This window comes from Camelus dromedarius, chromosome 21, assembly GCF_036321535.1.
Source record: "Camelus dromedarius isolate mCamDro1 chromosome 21, mCamDro1.pat, whole genome shotgun sequence".
Taxonomy (NCBI): domain Eukaryota; kingdom Metazoa; phylum Chordata; class Mammalia; order Artiodactyla; family Camelidae; genus Camelus; species Camelus dromedarius.
Window position 1 is genome coordinate 22,605,702 of NC_087456.1, and position 20,426 is coordinate 22,626,127.

At 41.1% G+C, this 20,426-nt stretch overlaps 1 protein-coding gene and 1 non-coding gene across 3 annotated transcripts in view; one reads left to right on the plus strand and one right to left on the minus strand.

Annotated features, from left to right (window-relative positions):
* The window catches only part of TP53BP2 (tumor protein p53 binding protein 2), a 54,320-nt gene that overhangs the window by 21,295 nt on the left and 12,599 nt on the right, over positions 1 to 20,426 (plus strand). For both annotated transcript variants that reach the window (XM_031438436.2, XM_064477274.1), the window contains exons 2-12: positions 1,872 to 2,019; positions 7,464 to 7,577; positions 11,034 to 11,116; positions 12,216 to 12,317; positions 14,299 to 14,473; positions 15,019 to 15,200; positions 15,557 to 15,721; positions 16,114 to 16,342; positions 17,637 to 17,747; positions 18,049 to 18,197; positions 19,100 to 19,565. In XM_031438436.2, coding sequence (XP_031294296.1) covers positions 1,872 to 2,019; positions 7,464 to 7,577; positions 11,034 to 11,116; positions 12,216 to 12,317; positions 14,299 to 14,473; positions 15,019 to 15,200; positions 15,557 to 15,721; positions 16,114 to 16,342; positions 17,637 to 17,747; positions 18,049 to 18,197; positions 19,100 to 19,565 — 1,924 coding nt within the window. The remainder of the gene's footprint in view (positions 1 to 1,871; positions 2,020 to 7,463; positions 7,578 to 11,033; positions 11,117 to 12,215; positions 12,318 to 14,298; positions 14,474 to 15,018; positions 15,201 to 15,556; positions 15,722 to 16,113; positions 16,343 to 17,636; positions 17,748 to 18,048; positions 18,198 to 19,099; positions 19,566 to 20,426) is intronic.
* Positions 9,875 to 9,947, minus strand: TRNAI-AAU (transfer RNA isoleucine (anticodon AAU)). The gene has a single exon. It is a non-coding gene; the product is annotated as a tRNA-Ile (tRNA).

Sequence of the window (20,426 nt, forward strand, 5' to 3'; positions counted from 1 at the left end):
ATATGTATCCAGAGCAGCAGTGGGTTGAAAATCTGTTTATTTTGTGTAACAGTTTTAAGTGCTACTCTGTTGGCTAGATTGAGGGCTTGGAACTATGTATCTTTATGCAGCGCAGTTTATCAGAATGTGGAGAACCTGATACAAGTAGCTTGAAAGCTTCTGAGCTCATACTGGGAGACTCTACAGTTTTGTTTTCACATGTTTTATGTATTGTTTCAACAGAAGCCACTTTTAAATTTTTTTCTGGGTTACCTTGTAGATGTAATGGATTATCTTCTATGTTTTCTAGTATTCTGGGTTACTCTCTGTTATACATGTTTATGTGAGTTAAGAGCTTTGGTTGGAGACTTGGCTCACCTTAAGAAAACATGGTTTTAGTGCACAGTGCAGCTGGTAAGCCCTCTGGGGCTGAGCCTGCTGACCCAGTGGGCTGCCTTCTCTTGTGCATGTCTTGAACCCTTACTCGAACCAAATCCTTGAGGCACCTAGTCTGCTGTCTTAGCCAGTGTCCATCATCGTCCCTAATCAGGTGCTGCATTTTTTTTTTTTTTTTTTAAAGAAGAACCTAATTCAGCTTTCTCACTTCTGGGGTAATGGGAGAAGTTAAAGCTGGATGGGGAGGTTGTATGGTTGTCATATGACATTCCTGTGTCATTGTGATCACAGTGCAGATCCTACTCATTTTGCTTTGTTACAGCCTTAAAACTTAAACTTTCCCCAATGTTTAGCATGGTCTTGGTAATTATTTTTACAGACCGTCTACTGTACTGGTCCATCAAGTTTATGTTTCACAGCCTTTGTTATTTTCTTCCTTTGATTATAATTGTTTTCACAGGATAGATTCTCACAGTGGGATTACGCTTTCAAGTCGTCTGTTTTTTTTTTTCTTTTTCTTTTTCACCCTGATATACACTAATCTGCACAGAATAGGTACTCACTGAGTGAATGAGCATAGGGGTTTGCTGATTTGCAAGGCCATCAACAATTCATTTGTTGCTTCATTCAGTCTCTTCAGTACTAAGAATTCTAGGAATTAACAATGGCTTTTTGTTTGGTTGGTTGGTTATTTAATAGGTGTGAAAACTTAAATTCGTCAGTAGCAGGTCTACTTTTACTGGGAGAAAGAATGTTAATGAATTTTAGATCTAAATCTTCTGGTCTGTGTTTATGTACAGAGTCAGATCAATTTTAGCATAACAGCCTTTCATTTCTAGTTACATCTTACTGATGAAGATTTATGCTTTAAAGTAGGTATTTAATTGGATTAAAGCATCTTAGGTTTAAAATACATTTTTTTTCAAACAGGTAATATATGCACATGGTATAAATAGTAGATTTCCCTCCTAGTTCTGTCCTGTTGCCCATCCTGCCTTCAGAGGCAATACCTGTTCTGTTCTTGTGTATCCTTCCCCAAAAGAGGCTTTGCATATATGTGTGTGTGTGTGTGTGTGTGTGTGTGTGTGTGTGTGTGTGTGTGAGTGAGATATCCCTTGATCATCTTCACAGGACTGATAGGAAGATCTGTTTGTAGTGTGGGTCTGGTCCAGCATACTAAGAACTACACAAGTATTCTTAAATAACATAAATAAAATGTCAGAGAAAGCTTTAATTTGGCCTTCCATGTGCGCTTTGACTGTTCTCGGAGGATCCCTGAGGGTTCTGCGGGCGCTGCTGGTGGAGCAGGGCCGGGGGCTATGGGCAGAGGTCCAGGTCCCTCCCCCGCCTGGGCCACAGGGCAGCCAGACTGACCTGTTGTACGTCTGCACTTCAGCTGAGACTGTCTGGGGCAGGGACTCTAAGGTGAGTAGGAAGTGAATGGCACTAGTGTAGACAGTACTGCTAACTGGTGTTGTTTCTCCTTCTGTTTCCAGATGTTTCTTACTGTGTACCTCAGCAACAATGAGCAGCACTTCACAGAGGTCCCAGTTACCCCAGAAACCATATGCAGAGACGTGGTGGACCTGTGCAAAGAACCAGGCGAGAGCGACTGCCACTTGGCTGAAGTGTGGTGTGGCTCTGGTATGCGTGCTTTGGTTATGCCATCTTTTATTTTATTTTATTTCTCCCTTTTATTATTATTGGTTTTAGACGGGGCAGTGTGTGACACACATGTTTTATCCACGGAGAGACTATAGACTGGGGTGTCTGTTGGAGACAGTGTTCTCAGTCCCGCTTTGTTGTGACCTGTAAAGTCTTTTTGCTGTTTTCTTTCTCCACAGTACACTGAAGACAGTACAGTGTGAAAGGTCAGAGGATAGGCAGCTGGTATACCGGGGGGAGGCTTCGGGAGTGTTCATGCTAAACTGTATGATGCTCAGGAGGGTTTTTCATATGCTTAGCCTCCACTTAATTAGAAATTGGGAGCATCCTAGTTGTTTTGCCGTCTCTGAGTTTTTGTAGGTTTTTAGAGAAAGCTCATCTGTATTGAGTTACTGTGGTGGCAGAAAGAAGTGGTGAAATCATAGCCATTATTTTAAGCCTTGAAATCAATCCCTTGCTTTGTTCTTTAGAGCTTTAGAATGGGACAGCCCGGTTTCTTTTCAGCCCCTTAGGAGTTTGTAGATTCGGGAGTAATTTTTCATGATTTCTGCCTTGTTCCCGTACTGCCTGAGTGAGCTCCCACTGTTTCCTTTTCGTCCCTGGGGGTGAATGTCCCAGTGCAAGGTTACCCACTGTGTTCACACCGTTCACACCATTCATGGTACCTGACTGCAGCTGAGCGCCCACTGCTTCCCAGGCAAGTCCTTTTATGCATCTTCAGGTGACTTTCCTGCAGGTGGGGGTTCGGGGAGGTCTTCCGCACCTGCCTGAGTGGCATGCTTCACATAGGAGCTAGATTAGACCACGAGTGCAAAGAAACCCCAGTGATCCTTTTTAAAGGAAAATACGATAGTTTGCCTTACCTGCTGAAACTCTCTAGAGGCTTTCTCTTCTACTTAGAATAAAACCCAAACTCTTGATCTTGGATTGTGAGGTCTTTGCTGTCTGTCTTCTGGTACCATTTTCCTCCTTGCCCGCCGCCTGCAGCTTTTTCATACTCCTGCATAAACGAGGCTCTTTCCCACCTCAGAGCCATTGGCACCAGCTGTTCCCACCGCCTGAATTGCCCTCCCTCCAGATTTTGTCATTGCTGGTTCCCTCTGGTCATTTGGATTTCAGCTAACTTCACACGTCCTCAGAGATGCTTTTCCTGATCTTCCTACCAAAGCAGGCATGAAGTCTATTATAGCATCCTTATCTGATCTCTGGAGAAGACCTGTCTCTGTGGTTTTGTGTGTGTGTTTATTAGTTTATTGCCTCTTTAATCCCTGTAACCCCAAACACACGCACAAGAATGTAAACTTCCTAAGAGTAGAGACCTGCTTGTCTGGTTCCTTGCTGTACCCAGCTCAGGGAGAGTGCCTGGTATTTAGTAGTTGCTCAATAAATATTTACTGACAGAATAAATGAGCTCCGAGCTGCTCTGGTAGCCTCTTTGCATTCAACAAATTTCCTTGCTTTGTGCTTTATCGAGATGGTTGAAACCACCCATTGTGAGTGTCCTCAGTTCCCTCCTTCTGCGCTCACCTCGGGTTTCTCTGAGTGTGTGCCTGTCCTTCCTCCTGATTTTCCTAGAGGAAGAAGTGTTCTTTCTCGTTGCCAGGCCTCACTCTCATCCTTGAAACTCTTGATTCCACCTATTTCCTTTCCTCGCTAGTATGTTGCTCACTTGAGTTCAGTAGCCTTTACTATGTGACGATGGTGTTTAAAGGATTTTCTTTCTTCTTTAATTAAAAAGATAACACTTGAATATGTTCTTTTTTTTTTTTTTAATGTGAAAGAGGAAATAATGTATATAGAATGGAAATCTCTCCCCCAAGGTTATTGTTGCTTGATGTATAATTGCTTTTAATTTTAGCAGATAACTTCACAGACTTTTTCTCTGCAATTGTAAGTAACTATATAAATAGTTTTGTGTTGTCTCCTTCCCTGTTTTTTCTTTATGTAATAGTATCAACCTCTGCAGTTTACTATTTTACCCATAGCTTGGAGATCTTTTCAGATTAGCATGTGTAAATCTGCACCATTGTATTTAATAATCATGATTTTCCATAGTACTATCACAAACTGTAGTTGATCTAACCATTTCTTTTTTTGAAATGGTTGAAAATGCCCTTTATTTTTTATTGAAGTATAGTCAATTTGTAACATTGTGTTAATTTCTGGTATACAGCCTAATGATTAAGTTGTGTGTGTGTGTGTGTGTGTGTGTGTGTGTGTGTGTGTGTGTGTATAAATTCCTTTTCATATTCTTTTTCATTATAGGCTATTACATGATATTGAATATAGTTCTCTGAGCTCTACAGTAGGACCTTGTTGTTTATCTGTTTTATATATAGTAGTTGGTATCTGCAAATCCCAAACTCCCAATTTATCCCTTCCCACTCCCTTTTCCCCCTGGTAACCATAAGTTTGTTTTCTCTGTATATAACCATTTCTTTATTCACAAACATATAAATGAATTCTCTTGTTTTTATAAATGCTGCAGTAAAAATCTTTGTAGGAGCCTCTTGATCTTGTGAAAGCATTTCTCTAGAGTAGATTCCAAGAAGTGGGATTGCTTGATTAAAGGTTCGCACATTTAAAAGTTTGATATATATTGCCAGATTTCCCTCAACAAGGGCTGTATATGTAAGTTCACACTTCTCCCAGTTATTTCTGAGTGTCCCTCATTAACAAATGATACAATAATATTTTAATTTTTTGCTAAGCTGCTAGCTAAAGTTGCCCATTTTTTCATTTGTCTGTTGGCCAGTTGGGTTTCCATTAAAAATGTTTCTTCATAGCCTTTGCTCAGATTTCTTTTGGCTTTTGCCTTTTTCCTTCTTGATTTTTAGGTATTTAAAAAAAACCTGTTTTTGAATTCAGGCCTGTTTGTGTGTTATTTTTTAAAAAAAAATCCTTTCTTTACTCCAAGATTGTAAACATATTATCCTAATATTCTTACTATTATGTTTTAAAGTTTCCCCCCACACTTCCTCATTAATTTTTGAGTACTGTGAATTACGGATCTAATGTTTTACCCCCTAGTGGATAGTGAATTTTTTAAGTGTCTTATTAAACAGTTGGTTTCTTCCTTACTGATGTGAAACGTTGCTTCACATTCTTGTTATATCTCATATGAAGTATGTTTCTGTAAGCTTTAGTAAGTTACTTTTATTTTTTCTTCTAGTTTATGGTAGTACTGAACAGTTTTAATTACTGTAGTTTTATAGTAGGCTGGTTATCTGTAAGGCAAGTGCTTATTTCATTATTCTGCTTTTTCAAAAAATGACCTGAACTATTCTTGAGTATTTTCTTTTTCGAATATGTTTTAGAATTACCTTGAAAGGGCCCATGAAAAGGTCTTTTGGGATTTTGATTGGTTGCAGTGAATTTATACTTAATTTGAGGGTTGTTTGGATGGTGGTGTGATTAAGAACAAGGTCTTGGGTATCACAATCTTGTCTCTTTCATTTACTTTATAAATAAAGCTTTATAACTTCAGGCAGGGCACTTAATCTCTGTAATCCTCAAGTGTTTTCCATGCAGAACTGGGGTGATAACTGAATCTATTGCGTAGGATTGTGGGAGGATCCCAGGAACTCCTATTTGAAGGGGGTTTAGCATTGCCCCTGGCACTTTTAGTATTAGCTCTCAACAAGTTAATAGCTGATATGTTTTCATCTCCCTCTGTTTTGCTAGAAATTGTCCAAGGTGCCCACCCACTTTTAAAATAGTAAATATCTTACTTCCATTTTGTTAGCTTCTTAATTTTCTCACTTCCTTTAACTGACAGTCTTTGAAAATAAGTTGCTTTTTGTTTGCCATCTCCATCTCCTTTCTATCCACTCATTTGTTTGCTGAGAGAACATTTCTTTGGATTCCTATTATGTGCTGGGAACTGTGCTTGATTGTGAGGAATAGAGATGAAAGTCTCCTGCCTTCAAGTAAAAGCAAGAATCAGCAGACATTTATAATACCACGTGATGACTACAGTAATAGATGGATGTGCTCTGTCTGCAGGAGAAACGGGTACTGGGTTTAGTTTTCAGTGCTAAGAATGGCTTGTTCAAAAACAAGCATGGATGTCAGGACAAGGGGAGGGGTGTGGTTGGAGCATGGAGTGAACAGGCAACCTTGAGACTGAAGTGTGTTTCAGTTTGTGCCAGCCTAAGTCTGATTTTTTGTCACTGTGAGCCATCAGGACTTTAGCTCCTAGACCTTATAAGAAGGTTTGTGCCCTATTAATAAGGTCTAACCCAGTATGGACTGGAAGTTACTTCATTTCCTTTGAATTCCCTCTTTGCTGCTGGAACCTGGGGATTTTGCTTCTTTTTTTTGAAATAAAATGTTTTTGTGTGAGTGGGTGGAGACTCTGCTCAGAATTTCCTTTGGGAGGGTGTCTACTCAGCTATGGGTTTTTCCTTTTGAGGATGAATCTTAGTTAGAATTTCTGTGGTTTAGAGTAGAGGGGTAGCATGTCAACTCAATAGGTTATGTTAATGTAAATAAAACCAGAAATGTACTTTGTGGCAACCTAGCAGATTAAGTTCAGTGGTTAGTTTACAGAATTGGCTGCAGAATGCTTGGCTGCTCCATTCTTCACCCTGTGTTGTTTATCTAAGATATCACATAGTGTCTTTGATTACCGACAAATGCAATGCATTTAGGTTATTTCGGGATTCTTATATTAAAATTTATATTGACGTTACTGAAGTTAATTTGATTTTAAATAGTTGCATCCTCAGTTTTTTAGGTTTTGTATCCAGATCTCTTGAGACTGGAAGATTTTTTTGAGGGAAGCCCAAGACAGTTTCTCCTAAAGTTCCCATTTTTTAAATATTTAGCTGTGCCCTTCTTTTTGTCTCTAGAAAAGTTCTGACAACTGGCAGTCTAACTGGAAGAAGGGCCAAATAGGCATATTTTCTGGACAGTAAACAGGCTTTCGTTTGGAAATGTATGCATCTTTTTTTTTAATATAGATTGTAAAATTATAATTTAAAACGAACAAACCCAATAGATAGTAAGACTTAAGCTATTTAGAAAGTTGTTTTTTAATTTTTCATGTGTATACTTAGAGAATCATAGGACCATTAGAGTTAGAAGGGACCTCAGAGACCATCCAATGGGACACCCATAGAGCTTCAGTGGCATGCCTCGGGCTAGTAAGGAGCCCCCTGAATTAGATCCCTGAGCTCCTGACAGTGGCTCAGATACAGTCTTCTTTCCAGGACTTCCACCCAAGTTTGATCCTGATTATATGTATGGAAAATCGGTGATACTTCATTTTCTAAGGGTTCTTTTAATTAAAGAAAAACATGATCTAAGATGCTAAATACTTTCTGCATTCATAAAGCGTAATTTGCATGAAGGATAGACAGCAAGTGGCATGTTTGTCTTTCCTTTACCTGCGGGTAATAGGATTTGTTCATTTCTTTTAGAACGTCCAGTTGCTGATAATGAGCGGATGTTTGATGTCCTGCAGCGGTTTGGAAGTCAGAGGAATGAAGTTCGGTTCTTCCTTCGCCATGAACGCCCCCCTGGCAGGGACATTGGTAGGTAGCACCCTATGAATCCTATCAAGGATCTGAACTTTTGTTTCATGCTCGGGCGTAGCTGGGGGAGAGGTAGCATGTGATCAGGAGCCAGGTAATTGGAGGGATGAATGAGAGGTAAGGAAGTGGGAACAGTGAGGATGGACCACTGTTCGAAGCCCTGACTGGGGTTGGTGGGGAGAAAAGGGCATGGTTTTGTTCAGTTTGTTTTGCTTGAAGACGGGAGAACTTTGATGACAGTTTTTAATGCTGGTTGTGAGGAGTCAGTAGAGTAGGAGGTCGAAATGCAAGGAGGCAGTGCTTGATGGACAAGTCACCAAGAAGGTGCTTGCTCAGCCGGGCAGGCTGTCTTCTCCCGGCAGTGGGGAGGCTCTTCTGTTGTAACAGGATGGGAAGAGAACTGCGCAGAGGCAGGTAGCTCTGTGCCCGGTGGGGCAGCGGGAGGGGCTTCTCATCTGAAAACATTTGTTTTCTCTGAGGTGGGAGGCAAAGTCCTCTGAAAGCGATAGAGGTGGGTGGCAGTTGGAGCTGTTGTGGAGAGCAGGCAAATGTGCCCCCTAGGGGAGCCAGGTTGCTGGGGTCCCTGGAGGCCAGTTGAGATTAGAGACCATGGGTGATTTTTCCCCAGTGGTGCTCTGCAGCCCAGAGGTTTGTAAAAGGAGAAGATGATTGGATTGACCCAAGATTGGGGTTTGGCCAGACCAGCTCAATGCAAAGGCAGTGAGACAGGGAAGACGAGGATGTTGGCAAGATGTCATCTAAGCTGGGTGGGGAGAAGTGAAGATGGTGGGGCCACAGGGAAGGAGCAGAGCAGGGCTAAGAAACCGCAAGTCTCAGATTAACAAATAGGTCTAGTGAGAGGACATATGATCAAAAGGTAGAAAGTCTGAATTTAAGATTTCAGGGGTAGAGCACTTCTAGTGATGTGGTCCTGCATTGGGTCATGAAGTGAGCCTGAATTAGGGCGGAGACAGGAACCACAGGATGGAGAGGCTGGATTCTGGATGGTGAGGTCATCCAGATTGAAGGCAGGACTTGGAGGGGAGAGAACAGGGCAATCAAGAGGTCACATCTGTGGTGACTGCGGGTTGTGACCAGGGTGTATAGATGACAATAAGGAGAGGGTAGAAGGTGATACATGAAGGTGGAAAAACAGTGGGCTGAAAGCAGCATTGGACACTGGGGACAGGGCCATCCCTGTGACCTTGGAGATCTCGTAGGATGTGGGAGAAAAAGTTTCAAGTCTGAGATCTGTGGGGAAGCTTTGCTGTCAGTGGGAAGCCACTGGTTGGGAAAGGATTACTAGGTATTTCTAAAAATGTTGGAACTTTTAAAATGGAAAGTTGAGGGTTTGTGTTTTCAGTATATAATTCTTGGGAGTAAGAATGTCAGTAACAGAGGTTAATTATTAGATGTCATAAAGTCTCAATTTTATTCCTTTAATAACAAATGTCCATGTGGCACCCACAATTAGAAATTATTAGATTGTGAGGAACCCAGAATTGACTTAGTCTGGCCTCTTTCGCTCTAGAGATGAGAAGTGCTGATACTTAGGGGTTAAATGACTGGTCAGAGGCCTCACACCTAGATGCAGAGCCAGGTGCAACTTAAGTCACCTCACCCAGACTGGCTCACCTGCCTGTCAGCGTCATTGGTGTCTGTCATTTTATTTTAAATAAACATTTTTTTTTTTCCAAAGCTGTCCTTTTTTGTAGTTGTAAGTTGACATCCATCCTATTTTTGTTTTGTTCTTTATTTACATTACTGCATACATCTTCTTTTAATAAATTAGTTGAATTTTACCCATTCATCTACCAGTTCAAGTATCTTCCTGTATAGTACTGGGTAAATTATTAAATAGCTTCTCAGTAGTGCAATATGCAGTTTTAGTGTGTTCGTAATGTGAGAAATGTAATGTGAAGATGAAGGCGCTGTTTTCACGTTGTTGCAAAACACTAGTGCCACGTAGTGTCTAAACTGGGGGAAAAAAAAAACAGGATCGCTGTTCAGTGTCCTTTAATAAAGCAGTAACATTTTTAGTGTAGACTTCTGATTACAGATTAGGAGACTGTTACTGTATTCTTTCTCCAATTGAAGTAGGACCTGTGACCCACAATGTATTTGAAATTATTTTTAAAGCTCTTGCTTTTTACTTTGATTATGCCAGGGAGAAATTCATTGAGTGCTCTCTCTTTGAGGCAGCAAAGAAAGCAATTATTCTTTTTTTTTTTAATTCTTTTTTTTTTTTTTTATTTTTGGAGGCGGGATAATTGGGTTGATTTATTTATTTATTTTAATGGAGGTACTGGGGATTGAACCCAGGACTTCGTGCATATTAAGCACATGCTCTACCACTGAGCTATACCCTCCCCTCACAATTATTCTTAAATAATAGATTTTTTTTCTTGCAGAATTATTGTGACAGATTACCTGAGCTATTTTGTGAGAGAATTGAGCAGTATTTAAAAGTAAAGCTAACACACTGGAGTTAGGTGTAAGTGGGATGCCTGGCCCTGAGGATAGATGTGTTTACTTACTGGCAGGGAATTCATGCTAAGCTTCTAGGCAGGTGCAGTAGACCTTTGATTCAAAAGAAATTTTAATCTAAAACTACTTGGGAGATAATTCAATAATTTTTCTAACTTCTGAGAAGTACAGATATAAGCTTAATTTCATATATTTAAACAGTTCTTTTTGTTGATATCATTTATTTCTTAAACTTCATCAGTTTAAATGAAGATTATTTTCCCTTCATGATGCATTAAGTGGTACTGAGAGCCCCAAATATTTTGGCTTGAAAAAGTCTTTTTAGCCAAAAAAGAACACACAATGGTTTCCAGTTAGTTCTTTCCCCAAACTAAGAAAATGGAATTTTTTTACTCACCTAAATGGGGAAGTGCTTGATAGTACTTAGGAATTACCACAAAATGACCAAATATCTGAAATGCCACTTGTTCTGTTTTCAATTGCTTCCTTCCCATGTGAGTTACAGACACTTTAGTAAATACAGGAATAGATCGATTTAATTTTCACTTTTTCCCCCATAGATTGATTTAATTTTCACTTTTTTCCCCAATGAAACCATTCCTGATTTCACTATGGCGTGGCTAAAGAGAGAGCTAGGCAGAGCAACTGTAAACAAATAGTGTGAATGACCCGTAATCAGAAGTACATTTGTTTTCTTACATGTTCCTCCTTTGGTGTCTGAATCCTGCAGCTTTCCCTGGCAGTAGTTAGCCTGTGACGTTTTCTAGTGCTGACTGTTCACTATTCCAAGTAAGGTTTTCCAAAACAGGCTGAATTATGAGACTTTAACTTCATTGCTATTAGAAAATATTTTAAGTATATTTTCAACTTAAAATATCAAAGAGCAATAATAATAGAACTGAGGAATGAACTGGTACCTGTATCTGTCAGTTCTGGTGTTAATGCCTACTGTTTGAATTTTGTACTCAGTGAGTGGACCAAGGTCTCAAGATCCAAGTTTAAAAAGAAATGGTGTAAAAGTTCCGGGTGAACATCGAAGAAAGGAGAATGGCGTAAGTGGTCCTTTTTGTCCAGGCTGTGCTTACACCACAGTGATGCTGCTTTTTAACCTGTAAATCTCATTCATTTACTTTTTTATTCAGTGGGTTTTTAAGAATGGGCCTTATTTTAAGTTTATTTCATCAAAATGATTAATTCTAATGCTCTCTACGTGGCTGTTGAGTGAAGTTAGATGCTGAATATACCACAAATTCAGAGCAAAACATGCTCAGCAAGTTTGAGAAAGCATTCGTTTTTTGGTGCTTTTATTTGTTGTTAGAATCACATTTAGTGATTAATTATGTATTAATGCTCTTGCTATTGTGTATGAATTTTAGCAAGTACCTTTGGGGTACCTTGTAGACATTTTCTTTTCAGAGCTCGGAATTTCTAATACTGTTAGGGATTAGCTAAATTACCTCTCTTCAGTCTACACTGCTTCTACTCTGCCTTTCCCCACATTCTTCCTGTTTCTCTTTTTGACCTTCTGGTTATCTTACAGTGATGAAAGGCTGATAAAAGGATAACAAGAGTGGTCTTGGCCATGAACAGGATTTCAGTGTCTCTTGACACAATATATCTTTCCCACCGCTGGGTTTAAAAAAAAAATTGAAGTATAATTGACATATAGTAAACTGCATATATTTTAGGGACACACTATGCTGATTGCATGTTTAGAGAGTGGACATTTTGCTTTGTCTCTGAATTTTTAAAATTCTAGTCTCGTATTTTTAAAGGGTTTTTTGATGCCTATATTCTAGGTTTGCTGCCAGTGCCCCACTATCATGTTTAATATGATTTTGTTTAATATGATCAAACACTGCCTTCCTAATTTAAATGAACTACAGAACAAGGTAATTCTGAATTGTTCCATTTGTGTCGCCGACTATTGAAACTATTTAATTTAAATTTACAACCTCAAAGAGCGCTGGTCTGTATATTAGTATGTTTACATCTTAATAAGTCAGTGTGGGGGTATTAATGTTACAGAAGAAAAATGGCTAAATAATCTTGTCATGATCGGTTCAGGTGACACTTGTGGACAGACAGACCTTGGTGGGAGGAGTCTCTGTTCATTTTATACTAAGTTGGATTGTTTGCCATTTTTTGTAGGTTAATAGTCCTCGGATGGATCTGACTCTTGCTGAACTTCAGGAAATGGCGTCCCGCCAGCAGCAGCAGATTGAGGCCCAGCAACAAATGTTGGCCACAAAGGTAACATCTTGCTTTGAAAGACCTAACAGACCACTACCGTTAATGTGTGTGTAACGCTGTTTCCCTCCCACCCTTGTTAGTGAGCCAGTTGCTTCACAGATATGAGTTGATCCTCTCAACCCAAAAGGTATCTGCCATGTGATGCTTTCTTCCCTTCCCTACAGCATTTTGTAGGAATCCTTAACTCATCCAGTTCCAGGTCTTCCTGACCTCGATTCTGATCAGTATTACCCATGCTATGTTGAGTATCAGTAAAGCTGAAAAGACATAAAGAACCCCTCAGCTTTGCTAGTAGGAACTGCTCTGGGCTAACCTTGACCTGAATCATTACTGCAGCAAGAGGAACTTTGGAGTCTGCTCTTGCGAATGCTGTCCTCTGCTGCTGCTTAGCACCTACAGAAGGCTGCTTGCCTTTATTTGGGGACATTCTCCATCCACACACTAATCTTAGTCCTGTCCTTGAACAGAGAAAACATGGGATGCCTCTCCGTTACCATCAAAAGCAATGTCACTGCTGTTGCTCCTGCCAACCATAGGATTCCAGTCTAAACCAGATGTTGACAGCTGTTCTCTGTAAAGGGCTGTAAATATTTTATTTAGGCTTTGCGTGCTGTGCTGTCTCAGCTCTGCAGTTATAGCAGGAAAGCAGATGTAGACAGCAGGGAACGGAATGGATGTGGCTGTGCGCCAGTAAAACTTTCCTTACAAACACAGATAACAAGCTGTATTTCACCTTCAGGCTGTATTGTCCGCCAGCCCCTGGGCTGAACACTCAGTATCTGCCGCCGACCAGTCTTTGAGTGACTAAGTTCACTGATGCTGGGGTGGACAGCTGATGGTTTGGGTAGCAAGTGACCCAGCAGGGCTTTGAAGTGATGGCCAGGGATTCTTTAAGGAGGGTCTCAATATGCATTGTGGCCTGTAATCCTTCCTAGGGTTCCTTTCATCATTTCTATTTTTCATGGCAGACACCAGCTTTTTCAAAATCATGTGTATCATTGCATATCAGACTTTAATGTGCATATGAATCACACAGGGGTTTTGTTAAAAATGCGTATTCTGATTCAGTAATTACAACATTTTGCATTTCTAACAGGGTCCCATGTGGTGCTGAGGCACCAGTCCTTGAGTAGCAGGGACATAAATTCAAATAAAAAAGGTGATTGTTAAAACAGGATAAATCTCTAACCTCGGAGTCTTATTTTGAAACTATTTCTGTGTTATTGATATGTTTTAGGTATATTAATCTGTGGCGTTTACCTTTGATTATAAATTGTGTGGCTCTGTTACTCAGTTTTAGTTAAAAATTTTAGTGTAAAAGAAGTAAAGTTTTAGGTTGCGTAATTGCAACCTTCTGAAGGCGCTAGTGCTTTAGCGCTTTTCTAAGTGTACTGAGTGTGCACTGTGTACAGTACTGTTCCGAGAGCCTTACCCTTCGCCTCGCATTTAACCCTCACTGTAGCCCTCTGAGGACCAGTGCCCATCTCATTTCATAGGTGAAGACACCGACTTGTGTACTTGGTGAGGTTCTGTAACGCAGTGAGGTATACACCCAAAGTCTCGTAGCTATTAAGTGGCAGAGCTTAGGTTTGAATCCAGATTTGACTTCAAATCTTATCATTTAACAGCTTTCTTTTACTGTCTCCCATCTCTACACGAGCTCCCTCTTAAAATTGGAGCCACAGTTCATGAAAACTAGTTCAAGGATCACTGCTTGTTTGCTGCACAAGACCACGTGGATTAAACATTACTGATTCTTGGATCTTATCTCCCAAGAAATAGGTTTCAGGGTGGGGCCCGGGAGTGTCTGTATTTTACAGACTCCCCAGGTGGTTCTGACAGTGGTGTGGGACAGATGGGGAGACCAGAGCAACGCCACTGGTGCACCTCAGTCTGGCCATCTCAGGTGTGGTTAGGCTGATTGTGGGTTAGTGGTCTACCTGTTTAAGATGGTATGTCTGATGATGGCTTATGTCTCTAGGAACAGCGCTTGAAGTTTTTGAAGCAGCAGGATCAGCGTCAACAGCAACAAGCTGCTGAGCAGGAAAAGCTCAAGAGACTCAAAGAAATAGCTGAGAATCAGGAAGCTAAGCTGAAAAAAGTGAGGGCACTTAAAGGCCACGTGGAACAGAAAAGGCTAAGCAACGGGAAGCTTGGTGAGTTGTTCCCTGTCCGTCTGCTTCAGTGCTGAATGCTGCACGGTAAACCGTCTGGGTGTAAGCAAACACGCTGGTGTAGGAAGTTTCTGTAAATTTGTAGTAAGTAAGTAGAATGAAATGAGACTTCATGTGTAGATCATTTTAAAAGGATTCTTTTTGAAAAGTAGAATTCACTGCAGTTTTGATGCTGCTGGTTCCCCTGAATTAAATTCAGCTGTTGAGTGTTTTAGATGAGGTTTCCAAGTTCCCTTTGGAAAATGTAGTAGTAGTTCTCTCTCTCCTGAAAATTGGATGAAGGCAAGGATTTTCATACAATAGCTCCATCTATTACAGTACCATTTTAATTAACATTTTAGTGATGTGATTTAGAGATATCTCTTGATTTCAGTTGCTTTTGAAAGAAATAGATTGGTTCCAGGACATTTCTGAAATTTTTCTCTATTGTGAGAATGGTCATTGTACAGCCTTGTTGCCTGGGGAGCGGTCTGTTCTCATTTTTCTTTTCAACTTTTCAACTGTTGCATTTCTCGTTCTTACTTTAGTGGAAGAGATTGAACAGATGAATAGTTTGTTCCAGCAAAAGCAGAGGGAGCTCGTTCTGGCTGTGTCCAAAGTAGAGGAACTGACAAGGCAGCTGGAGATGCTCAAGAACGGCAGGATTGACGGTCACCACGACAACCAGTCTGCAGTGGCTGAGCTCGATCGGCTCTACAAGGAGCTACAGGTAAGCTGAGGCCGTGCACGGCTCTCAGTGGAACCTCCGCTCTAGGCCGCAGTGTTGTCCACATCAGGGGCAGAAAGTGCTGGATTCTGGCTTCTTTTCCCTAAAGCTGGGAGGAGGAGGGAGGCCTAAACCCCATGGAATCCAGAATAAACTTTATGGTACCTCAGACAGGAAATCTGAGGCGTTCCTTATGACCACAGCTGGTGGTCTGACACTTAATTTTAAACCATGAGCTGAGACATGTGGAGGGACCTTACATTTTTAGAAATTATATAATAGAGAACCATGTGATTATCTGTTTGAGAAATTTTTCTTCCTACTCCTTGGCTACTCCCCCCCCCCCCCATTTTGTTCAGTTGAGAAACAAACTGAACCAGGAGCAGAATGCCAAGTTGCAACAACAGAGGGAGTGTTTGAACAAGCGCAATTCAGAAGTGGCGCTCATGGACAAGCGTGTTAATGAGCTGAGGGACCGGCTGTGGAAGAAGAAGGCGGCCCTGCAGCAGAAAGAGAACCTTCCAGTGAGTGTGCTCTCGGCAGGGGGCCGGGGAGGAGGGGATGATGACCAGCAGCGAGGTCAGCTCCTCGCGGTTGCGTCTTCAGAATCATTGCTCAGTGTGCCCTCAGGAAAGAGACAGGGCCCGCGGCTCCTTGAAAGAGAACCCACAGTTCTTGTGCTTTTTTGTATCATCACCTCCGTAGCTCTGCTCTTCCTTCTGATACTTGTGATAAAGTGTGGGTAAGAGTTCATCATTGTGGGCAGTTTTTGTTTGGGGATGTTTCTTGTAGACTCTGTGGCTAGATCCTAAAAGTGCCGATTTTCACAAAATTAAAATGATGACAGTAGCACAGGCTTTTCTGCGTCTGATCCACCGTAACTTGTAATACTAAAGGCCCTGTGCTTTTTCCGCAGGTTTCATCTGATGGCCACCTGCCCCAGCCGGGGGTGTCGGCGCCGAGCCGAGTGGCTGCAGTCGGGCCCTACATCCAGTCGGCCACCATGCCGCGTGTCCCTTCGCGGCCCGAACTCCTGGTGAAGCCAGCCCTGCCTGACGGTCCCCTGGCCACGCCGGCTTCCGAGGGGCCAATGAAAGTCCAGACGCTGCCCAACATGCGATCTGGGGCTGCTTCACAAGCGAAAGGTAAAGCCAGTCATTTCCAAGTCCTTCCCCCGCTAGCGGCTTCCCTGCTCACCATGATTTTCCCCCAAGTTTAAGTTTTAAAACGATGTCTTCCTGTTCCTTGTTCGTGTTGAAATTCTAAGAATATCCTTGTGTTCTTTAAGGGTTAAGAAATGATAAATAGCTTAGCCCTAAATAATACAGTCCTATCCAGGAAATGAAAAAAAAAAACAAACCATAATATTTTTTGAAAACCTGAAAATTGTTTAGAATTCCTTCTCGTTACTAAGGAAATTTTGATCTGATGTTAGTAACTTGAGAACTTCTCTTTTGGTGTAAAAGTACCCTGAATGTGTTAGTGGTGTCACCTTCACAGAATGTGAGATGGTGAATTCATTCTGTTGGTGAGTGATATTTACTGTTCGTATGTGTGTCTGCAGGAGAATTTGGCTGCTGATAATCTTTAGCATAAAGGTAAACATACTGGGAGATAAAAGTGAAAGAAACAGAGGCTCCTTGTGTTAGTGATCTTTGCATTCTGTGTGCAGCCCTCAGATACTTGGGCGATGCAAACCAGAGATTTATAATAGGAGGGGAAAATGAAGGGAGAGTTGTAGGAAAAGCAGGGCAAAAGCATCCTTTTATAATCTTATCGTAGATCCCTGGAGAAGAAAAAAATAGCCAGAATTGTCTATTTCCCCTTGTCACTATCATGTGCAAATAGTAGCTGACTTTAAAATTATTTATTATTTTGCTGTAATTACTACTGTGAAGCAATAATGCTACATAGTCTGGGTTTTATTGTAGAAGGAATTACTTTTTTTTCTATAAGGACAAGTAAAAGCTATGGCTTTGGAATTTAAATATCAGTGTAGAAAAAAATGTGAATACTCTGGTTTACGAAAGACTGTGGTCAGAGCCATGGGCTAAAAGTCTGCGTTTTTGCTTTTGTTTTGCCTTCATCACTTATGGTGTCGTTATGTGAGATACACCGTAGAGCCCTCCATCTGATACATTGGAAATTGTTTTCTGGCTGTGATGGTGACGTTTTCTTATCCGTGAAGAGTAATGTGTCCTTGCTGCTTCAAGCAGACTTTCTGTTAATCATGATTAATTTTAGCTTGTTTGACTAATCAAGAACACTCTTAAATTACAAGAAAAAAAATCTAGTGTCTTGTAAGTATGTTTACTGGGATTGTTGTGAGTCTGAAATTTAACTCTGTTTTTTAGAAATTAAACTTTTTAGCAGCAAAACGAACCATTAAAACTCCCTTGAGAATGCTGGGTTATTTGTCTTTGCTTTTCTGCATTCTAGGCTCTAAAATCCATCTGCTTGGCCCTGATTGGACTCCTCCGAATGCAGATCTTTTCTCGAGCCAAGCCTCTGCTTCCGTGCCTAAAAGCTCTGGGAATGCTCCAGACCAAGGTGAGGTTTACTGGTGCTGCTCCTGGACATTCTGTTTTGGCCATCTAAAGGTCTGTGTATGCTTTTTCAGGTAGTTTATTTTCTAGTGTGTTAAAACTAGGACCATATTTCCAGAATAGCTTCGTTAAGCCAGGGAATTAAAATACTAACATTGTATTGTTGGCTATTCTTTACTCAGTATAATTTAAAAGTAGGAGAGCATTCAGTGGGTATAGATATTAAGGAGAGAGAAACATGTGAATAAGAAATTTTATCACAAGCAGTTTGATTATCGATGTGATTTTTTTCCCCCCGTCTTCAGCTGATGATGGGGAGGTTCCGCTTAGGGAGAAGGAGAAGAAAGTGCGTCCCTTCTCTATGTTTGACACGGTGGACCAGTCCGCTGCCCCGCCTGCCTTCGGTTCTCTCAGGAAGAACCAGAGCAGTGAAGATATCTTGCGGGATGCTCAGGTACTTAAGAATGTGCCAGTTTGAAATTTAACGGTAATTCTGTATGCATTTTTAGAAGAGATAAAATGAGGGAGAGCAGGAAAAATGCAAATGTATCTGGAAGATTAGAAAATATAACAGTGTTCTGCTATTTTAAATTCCGTTGCTCAAGTATATTTGTGGTCTCAGAATGACTGACACACTTGCTTCTGGGTCATATTTTGTGTGATTCTCTGAAAAATATGGTGCATGGAAGAACATCGTGTCTGTGCTGCTCATTTACCTTGTTTCTTCAAAATTTGGAGCTGAGATTATGTCAAATAATTTGATGGTTAATCTTCTATAGCTGTTGGGATCCCAGCCTTTGACAACTGGGCCACAGCTGCGTGCTCCAAGTTAGGAGGTTTTGGGGTGTTTTTTTTTTTGTATGTTTTTTGTTTTTTTTTCTTCACTATGTGGCCCAGATTGCATGAAGTTCTGATGAACGAGGATGGTTCCGGTTACTGGTGCTGTCCATGAATATGTAACATGGCAGTTAAAGGTCTTCAAGTGGGCACTTGGAATTGTCCAAATAGGAAGGGGCAGCAAGGAGAACATCATTCAGGATGGGAATTGTATTGCATTACTGAAGTCCCTTTTGCATGTAATAAATTCAGAGATTTAAAACTTTTTTTTTGGCGGGGTAATTAGATTTATTTTTTAGAAGAGGTACTGGGGATTGAACCCAGGACCTTATGCTAAGCATGCCCTCTACCACTTGAGCTATACCCTCCCCCTAAAACTTTTAAATGATTTTACAATGTAGAGCCAGTATTTTCAGTCTGTACTTACATTTGTGAAATTTAGGTTATCTAGAACATCTTTTGTACCCAGTTATACAGTATTTTGACTGGCTTTTTACTTTTATGTGTGTGTGTTTACAGGCTGCAAATAAAAATGTGGCTAAAGTACCACCTCCTGTTCCATCAAAACCAAAACAGATTAATTTGCCTTATTTTGGACAAACTAATCAGTCACCATCAGACATTAAGCCAGATGGAAATCCTCAGCAGTCGTCAGCAGCTGTGGCATCCATGGGAAATAAACCCAAAACAGCAGGACAGCAGCAGAGGGTCCTGTTGTCCCCCGGTGTCCCTTCGGTTGGCCAAGCAGACCAAACCCTTCCTCCGGGTTCTAAGCAGGAAAGTCCCCCTGCAGCCGCTGTCCGGCCCTTCACGCCTCAGCCTTCCAAGGACACCCTGCTTCCACCCTTCAGGAAACCCCAGACCGTGGCCGCCAGCTCAATATACTCTATGTACACCCAGCACCAGGCCCCCGGGAAGAACTTCCAGCAGGCCGTGCAGAGCGCGTTGACCAAGTCCCATTCCCGAGGGCCACACTTTCCGAGCGGTAAGGTTCTTGGTCTCTCTCTCACCCACGTCAGTGTGTTTACGTCCTGCACCAGAGCTGCGGTCTCTCAGGAAACAGCAACATGACCTCTCCCTATTTTGGCTGGTGCTTTTCGTCTAAGAGTTCTGTTTAATTGTGGCTTCTGTTCCTAACTGGGAGTTTGATAGGGTTTGTGCTAAATGTCAGCTGCTTGCAGCAGCTGAAGATAATAGGTGAATAAGACAAAATGTGAATAAAACGAAACAAACATGAAAATAATAAATGAATGAAATAGATGAATAAACCTATAGCGAAGACCTAGCCTTTGGCGTTGAATTACCCGTGCGAGTTTGTTTTCTGCTCACGGGTCACTCCTCGGTGAGTGGGGGAGAGTGATCGCCACGCGGACAAAAGGCTGTGCGCGTCTCTGCTGTAGGTCGGGCCAGATGTTTCTTGGTGTATAGAGGATTGGACAACTGTCTCTGTGTCTATTTTTTTTAAATGGTGCCCTTTGCTGTAGCTTAAATTGTTCTAATGTGGACACAGCTACACAGAAAGATTACTTTGTATTAAACGTACATAACCTGGTCATTTGCTGGGTTCTTTTTAAGAGTCAACAGTTTTATGAAACTAGATTAAAATCCACTCTGTTTTAGTTGAATGAAAATGGCCTTCTAGTTATGAAATAAGGGTGTACTTGTGGCCTAAAATGTTATGGAAGTAACTAGATGGCAGAGACTTAGTATATACCCTACATCTTACTGGTTTCTTTCCATGAGTCTTTGGTGAAAACTGCTAATACGATAATCTGGAAATTAGATAATGATGATGTAATCAGAATGTTTAAGGGGAATAGTTTTCATAAATGTAGGTGGCTACTGA